This window comes from Sinocyclocheilus grahami, unplaced genomic scaffold (assembly GCF_001515645.1).
Source record: "Sinocyclocheilus grahami isolate Dianchi unplaced genomic scaffold, SAMN03320097.WGS_v1.1 scaffold70.1, whole genome shotgun sequence".
Lineage (NCBI taxonomy): Eukaryota > Metazoa > Chordata > Actinopteri > Cypriniformes > Cyprinidae > Sinocyclocheilus > Sinocyclocheilus grahami.
In genome coordinates this window covers 440,760-449,286 of record NW_015505249.1, presented here as the reverse complement: position 1 = coordinate 449,286, position 8,527 = coordinate 440,760, and the positions used below count along the sequence as shown (strand labels likewise).

The 8,527-nt window shown below is 35.0% G+C and overlaps 1 protein-coding gene across 1 annotated transcript in view; it reads right to left on the bottom strand.

The window, feature by feature from the left end:
* Positions 1-8,527, bottom strand: part of LOC107585427 (high affinity cAMP-specific and IBMX-insensitive 3',5'-cyclic phosphodiesterase 8B-like) — a 53,542-nt gene that overhangs the window by 30,713 nt on the left and 14,302 nt on the right. Inside the window, exon 2 of the mRNA XM_016272445.1 lies at positions 1,064-1,120. Within this exon, the coding sequence (XP_016127931.1) occupies positions 1,064-1,120 (57 nt within the window). The remainder of the gene's footprint in view (positions 1-1,063; positions 1,121-8,527) is intronic.

Sequence of the window (8,527 nt, the reverse complement as noted above, 5' to 3'; positions counted from 1 at the left end):
CACAGCCTATGCGAGATCAAAACATCACTAAAAAGAGTCCTGCAGTGGTGCACTGTGATGTCAGTGACATTCCACAATGCATTAATGCAGGGACTATGAGAGGTCATAATGCATCACTACATGGTTTCATAATCACCTGCAATTATGCTTTAAATCCCCTAAACTCAAGAGATCGTGCTTTAAAATAATCCAAACCTCGCTGCAAAACTATGCGATCCTGAAATAATGAAATAAATGGCTAGAAACTGGGTATTTTATAGTGGTTGACAAATTTGTTGGTGTTTTTAATGGGTGGTACAGACATTTAGAAAGCAACTTCAAAATGAATTTTTGGGTGAATTAACCATTTAATGGTAACAAATTGCTAAATAACTTTTTTTTTTCATTTAAAGCAACATATAGCACACTAATTGCTCTAATCATTCACTTAAAGCAGTCTGAGGTTTACTGCCTTGCACAATGATAATATGGACACAATCTCAGTAATTAGGCAATTAAACATGCACCTTTTGATCATTAACCAGATCAAAGTTAAACAGACAAACACTTAAAAAAGCCAATAAATACACTACCATTCAAAAGTTTGGATTTTTCAAATAGAAATTAACACTTTTATTCAGCAAGTACACATTAAACTGATCAAAAGTGACAGTAAAGACATTTATAATAGTCATTGAAATAAAATATTTCTATTTTAAATACACGTATCAGTTTCCAACTAAAAATTAAGCAGAACTGTTTTCAACACTGATAATAAAAATACATTTTTGTAAACAGCAAATCAGCATATTAGAATGATTTCTGAAAGATCATGCGATACTGCAGACTGGAATAAATTCAGCTTTGCATCACCGGAATAAATTACATTTTACGATATATTCAAATAGAAAACAGTCATTTTAACTTGCAATAATGTTTCACTGTTTTTACTGTATTTTTGATCAAATAATGCAGCCTTGGTGAGCATAAGATACTTCTTTAAAAAACATTAAAAATGTTACAAACTCCAAACTTTTGAAGCTACAAATTCAAACATACACAAAATGACTAAACAGGACTCTACCTGAATTGGCTCCTGGGTCAGTCGCATTGGCCCCAAACGCTCTTCTGCTGCAGACACCTGGTAGAGATCGAGAGAAACAGGTGTGTTTCATTGAAATGAGGTTAAAAAAGGAAACAAAAGCAAGAATGCATCTGGTCTTACCATCTCAGAGCCCTGGAGCAACATTATGACATGCCTGTCCTGTTTTTAATCACATATTGACATGTGTTTGAGTGTCCATGAATGCAACCATTTACGCAAACTAGACAAGACAAAATCGGTTCACCGAAAAAAATTATGTTTCACAGGTTGAATTAATGATGGTAGATGTAGCCGTCCTGATCAGCACGAACTCCAATCCAAGTGTGTTATTCAGCTGATTTGAACACGATTATCCATATTCCTACTGTCAAACAGTTCTAACGCTTTGTCAGATATGAAATATGTTGCAAAAAAAGGCTGTTTTTATGGCGTCGTCCAAATGGTTTGGCGACATTGTTGCAATGACAGAGAGCAGGTGGCTCAAAGCTTCCTGCGTCATCCACTTTAACACTACACATAAGCCTCTCAGCAGGAATCACACACTCACACACACACATGTACAAAAAGCCCTTGGGCTAAATACGGATCATAATCACTATAAAAGCAGCATATGTAAGGCACATTTAATTTTGCTAAGTAAAAAGAGATGAGTAAAGACATTTAGATGCACTGCACTGCTTTGTTTTTTCAGTAAAAAGATATAAATATTAAATCAACATTTTCTCTTATGTAAATGGCACAGCATGAATTTGCTTTGGTCATTTGCCTGTTTTATGTTCATTTTAAGTGTTGAGAGGCCATCTAGAGTCAAGAGCTTCTATTCCTGTGACCATACACACACACACAGATCTGTTTAATTGAACAGTCCAACAGTTATAACACAATCACAATCTTTACAGCTGCAGAAGCGCAATTACAGTTTCAACAAATGCAATTAACTATTACTCTACAATTGTCACATGTGGTAAAACACACTGAATCTCTCTCTGCATATCCTTTAGTTGAGCAGCAATCCAGAATTCCTTCACAGACCCTGACGAAAACATTATTATTATTTTTTTTAAATTAACAAAAACTTGCTTGTTTTATTTTGCACACTAGTCGCTTGAAATTTATTGAGACTAATGTCAAATTACTGTGAAAAGAACCTAAAACAAAAAGGTATTGTGGCATTACCAGAGTAAAATTATAGTAGGCCTATCGTGTAATATTATGGTATTTTGATATATAGCATGAATGACTACTATAATTATGTCATGGTATTTACATAATAAATGTAAGTCTGAGATACTTAAAAGAATGCCATGGTGCTACCATTTACAAAAATATGTATTTTCACGACCCCCCCCCAATACCATGATATTGCCATGGTACAGAGGGTTTAAAAAAAACAAGAGCAATCTAAAGGGGTTGTTTAATACATTTGTTATTAACTTATCACTTTAAGGTCCACTTAAAATAATATAATATAATAATATAGTACACTTTTTTACATTATGTAAGTTACACTACAGAAAATAAGATTTTTCATACTAGGACTCGTTTAAAAGTGACAATTGGAAGAGACAGTCGGCATCAATGCTGCTTTTTATTTTCTAGCTAAAGGCCATTACCAAAACCACTGTTACACAAGACAACACAAGACACACAAAAAAAGTCCACTGGAAAATCCTGTTTTCAAATACACTTACTTAAAATTTTAAAATTGAAAACTGCATTCTCTGCAACTCTGCAACTGATGATTTTCAACTCTCATAAAACATGCTCAGAAGGTTCAGCTTATATTCAAACACTTCTGTTACATTTTCATACATTTTTCCAAACAAATCTTTTCCGCATTCTTTGCTCTTCTTCTCTAACTCACGACCCCATGCTTGAGGTTTCTCACTTCCTGGCACTGACGTTACATCTCATTTCCTAGAAAGCAACACACACACACACGTGTTGGTATATGTGGTTTACGGGCATTCTCCATAGGCGTAATGGTTTTTATACTGAATAAACTATTTTTTTATTTAGGAAGTGTCCTCGTAAACCATGTTCACGTCATCATACCTATATGTTATTATACAGATTTGTGTCCTCATGAACCATATAAACCTGTATACACACACAACAGCTAAAGCTTGAGTTTTAAGTCCACAAAATTCCTAAATCTACCATGCAGAATTTACTGTGACTCTTCACATATAATCTAACAGCTGCCGTCAGATTAATTATTATAGGTGATCTGCATACGTTTTTCTGCCCATTTTATTATCTACCAGGCAAAAAATCTGATCATTTAAAGCAGTTTGATCAAGTAATATCACACATTTACTATGGAGTTCATGTTTGTAGCAAAACCGTGAAGGAAAAATAAAATGTCTGAAGTCTAAAAACACTCCTGTCCCAAACTCACATCACTGGTTGAACCAGACGTTGACCACAGTCAAAAAAACTGCACAGAGCCACACTGTTTGCACTTTTTGGATATTAACCTACCAATGGTTTACTTTTAGTTGTCTCTACACATTAAACTAAGGTCGAATATATACATACATGATACATTTCACCTTTAGGAAATGACGAATGCAGCAAAATAATGTGATGGTCAGTTGTGATAGAGATCATACAGCTTTTGATGGCTGCGTCAATAAACAAACCAAGCATTTTACTACTTCAAATGTCGTTTAATTATCTTTAAACGACTCCACACGCTTCATTTCAGTCCCTCTTCAAAGAGAGACGGTGGATTTAAGCTCTTCTGATGCTGCATCATGCTGCAGATCTCTCCAGGAAAAAAGACCTGTGCTGTTCTCCTAGCCTTCACACACACACACACACACACACACACACACACACACGCATCTTGCTGTGGCATAACACACAAACTTACAAACAGTCGCATTACAAAGACTTTATTAATAAAACTTAATTATTACAACATTATTATTACCATCAATGTTGAAAACAGTTGTGCTGCTTAAAATTTTTGTGGAAAGGATTCTTGGATGAATACAAAGTTATTCAATCAGAGCTTGTATTGAATATTTCAAGTACAGAAATTGTACTTGAAATATTTCAATCAAAATATTTTTTGTAACATTATAAATGCCTTTACTTTACTTTTTTTAATGAATGCACCAGTAACATTTTATTTAAAGCCTTTATGAAAAATGCATTATAAAGGGTTATTAAAGGGTATAACGCATTGTAATACATTATCTCTTGTTGTAAATAATTATAACCAAATTTAAAATGCATAGTGCAACAATGAATTGATAAGTGTTATAATGTATTAAGGTTATAATTATTCATTGCAAGGCATATCCTAATTAATGCATTAAAACTACTTTTAAAATGCATTAAACATAAAGGCTTTAAAGTGTTACCATCACACCCTTGCTGAATAAAAGTATTAATTTCTTTAAAAATACATTTTTTTTACTGACCCTAAACATTTAGTGTAGGGTATAAAATAAATTTTAAAACATATAACAATAATAATAATACTATTTTACTTTACACAAAACTTACAAAATATATCTGAAAACAATTTACAACATTTGACCCTATTTTTTGTATAACTGTCATAAAATAGCATTTAAAAATGCAATCCAATCAAACAGGTCCTTCACAAGATTTACATTTGAAAAGAGTAATGCTTGTCTGAGAATATGGAGGACAGATGCCTTACGGATATGAAATTACATCGCTGCATTTATAGATATGATTAAGTTACTTTTGTTATTTTAATCTTATCTTAAACTTTCATCTCCTGTATTTTCAAGCATCCCGAGTCTCTCTCTCTCTTTCTCTCGTAGTGTGTTCCTCTTCCTAGCACATTGTGTGTGATTTGACTCAGTCATGTGCTTTTATTGAGGACAACGAACACACACACAGAGACCTAAAACCACATGCAGAACAAAGGCCTTCCTTCACAGAGTACGGGGTCATGATAAAATATGATCCCCACTATATTTAGAACCCCCAGATGACAGTAGGCAAGTAGCAGCGCTGCGGCTTTATTGATTCAGATTAACTTATCACATGTTACATAAGATATCACCTAGATAGTGTTTCTGTCCAGTGAACTCAGAGGAACCACTCGGTAGTCCACAAGGAGATGCTAGAATCAAAGCACATTCTCGAGTGCAAACAAGGTTGACTTTTTCTTAAATATTATATGTAGTTTGTTTAATATTTTTATGGAAACTGTGATACATTTTATCTCAGGATTCTTTGATGAATATAAAGTTCAACAGCATTTATTTGAAATACAACTTTTTAAAATAATTTTATAAACGTCTTTACTGTTACTTTTTAGCAATTTAACACACCCATGCTCATTTTTTCCTAAAAAATAAATAATACAATCATGTTTTATTTTATGTTTATTTATAAATGTTATATTTAATTTCACAAGTTATTTTGTTTCACTTTCACAAGACTTTTAGTAAATTTCACAAACAGCAATTAACAAACTGAATTAAACAAAAGATTGTAAAGAAGAAAAAATGAAATAACATTTTCTTGATAAACATACATCAATAATCTTTGTTTTATTTACAACTTTAAAAAATATTTTCTTACATTGTAGTCAAAAAAGCCATTAAAATACGTCAGTTAATGCGTTTTATATTAAGCTATAAATAGATGATCTAAATATAAATTGCTTTTTTTTTAATTTAACAATGGTTTACTGAACAAATTGCTCTTTCTTTAAATAAATTCAATTATAATTAAAATTTTCTTAGGGATAAAAATCTACTTCAGCTTCTGTTCTAAAATATAGGGAGCCCTTCTATAAGGTTACAATTAACAACAGAGCCCAAACTTAAATTCAGTTATTATTTTTAACTATAATAATCAACACTCAAATTAACAAATTTTATGCAAACATGTAAACTGATTTTAAATTATACAATTTCTTTTGTCATAACTTGTTTCATAAAATATTTATTTAAACATATACATTAAATAATTAAGACATCACTAACAGGTAAAGTAAATATAATGAAGTATAGTCTAATATTTCACAAAATGCTCTTTACTAGACTTCATTTCTCAAGCAAATAACGAGCTGTGGACTGATGACTTGCCTGATGTAAATGAAATGCTATGTGACATTTTGTTTACAAGCTGTTTTAATGACATCTTTCCACGGTTGAAACACTAATTGAGTGATTACGTGAAGGGTGAGATGTTCATTCATGTATATTTCACATTAAAACAAGTGATAAAGAAGAAGGGGTGATCACGCTCACTCACGCTCCACGTTGCCGAGGCGTTAGTATACGCAATATGTCGCGCCACATCAAAGAGCATCAAAACTGCATTTATTGTCTGAATTTCCTGAAAAAACAACTGAACGATTTGTTTGGCACATGCGTACCAAACCGGAAGACCCGTACCAAAAAGTTTTGGTGTGAATATGTGTACTGTTACAGCCATAATATATATACATACATACAGTGGCGTGAAAAGGTAACTAATTGAGTGATTACGTGAAGGGTGAGATGTTCATTCATCTATATTTCACATTAAAACAAGTGATAAAGAAGAAGGGGTGATCACGCTCACTCACGCTCCACGTTGCCGAGGCGTTAGTATACGCAATATGTCGCGCCACATCAAAGAGCATCAAAACTGCATTTATTGTCTGAATTTCCTGAAAAAACAATTGAACGATTTGTTTGGCACATGCGTACCAAACCGGAAGACCCGTACCAAAAAGTTTTGGTGTGAATATGTGTACCGTTACAGCCATAATATATATACATACATACAGTGGCGTGAAAAGGTTTTTGTCCTCTTCCTGTTTTTTTTTTTTTGCATATTTGTCACACTTAAAAGATTCAGATCATCAAACAAATTTTAACATTACACAAAGATAATGCAAGTAAATAGTCATTAAAGGTGCCATAGAATGGAAAACTGTATTTACCTTGGCATAGTTGAATAATAACAGTTCTGTACATGAAAATGTCATACCGTGAGCCTCAAACACTATTGTTTCCTCCTTCTTATGTAAATCTTGTGCATGCAAAAGACCACTAAAAAATAGGTGAATCAGAACAAAACACTGACTGTGACGTTACAGTTGGGATCACTAATAGTTACGCCCCCAAAATTTGCATATACCCACCCATGTTCTATGCCAGCCTCATCTGCACAGCCGAATCATTAAGCCCAATTTATACTTCTGCGTTGAACTTACGCCGTAGCCTATGCATAGACGCACACCCTAAGCCGTAGCCTGACGTGCACCTCTTCAAAAATCTAACAGCACGTCAATTCTACGCGGACCGCAAGCACTGTGATTGGTCTGCTAGAGTCGGAGCGGAACTCCTGTCGGACAACATCTCCAGGACGCTACGCTCCATATGACTAGTAAGTCAAATCTCAAATAACTGCCATGATGACTTTTGTTCTACCCGCTTAAATGATAGAAGTACTTGTGCTGTCCAGTCTATAAAGACTAGGGCTGGGTATCGAGTTCGATACTTTTTAGGCACCGACCGAATTGCCTCAATACCATCGAGTATCGAAAAACGTCTCGTCGTTCGGTACCAAATTTCGATACCTAAGGGGTTAATCTCATCAACGTCAGTAAGGCGCAGATCGATCAGTGTTTGACATCCGCGAGAGCTATGCGAAAATGTACGGAGCAGTCTGCTCGTGGTATCTTACTATAGCCTAATACACCGATAGGTCTGCACAGTCGGTCCGCGACTGTGACACTCAGAGATGTGGCTCACACGTGAGGATTTAGTGTGAATGCGTCCCAGCCCCCGTAGCTATAAGGCTACCTTTACACTGGTCCGCTTTTGTTTTAAAATGAAAACGATCCTCGTCATACTGACGTTTCCACTGTGTTTCAAGCCGGCTTTCCACTATCTCTGACAAATGACAGACCGAAAGTCATTCATTTCCAATGGAGAGTAAATGTCCTGGTAGATGGCTGCGTTGACAGAAAACACAGTGGACCAAAGTCCTCTTTTCAGATTAAAATACATTTTGCATTTCATTTGGAAATCAAGGTCCCAGAGTCTGGAGGAAGAGTGGAGAGGCACAGAAACCATGTTGCTTGAAGTCCAGTGTGAAGTTTCCAGTCAGTGATGATTTGGGCTGCCATGTCATCTGCTGGTGTTGGTCCACTGTGTTTTCTGAAGTCCACAGTCAACGCAGCCATCTACCAGGACATTTTAGAGCACTTCATGCTTCCTTCTGCTGACAAGCTTTATGGAGATGCTGATTTCATTTTCCAGCAGGATTTGGCACCTGCCCACACTGCCAAATGTACCAAAAGTTGGTTAAATGACCATGGTGTTGGTGTGCTTGACTGGCCAGCAAACTGGCCTGACCTGAACCCCATAGAGAATCTATGGGGTATTGTCAAGAGGAAGATGAGAGACACCAGACCCAACAATGCAGATGACCTGAAGGCCACTGTCAAAG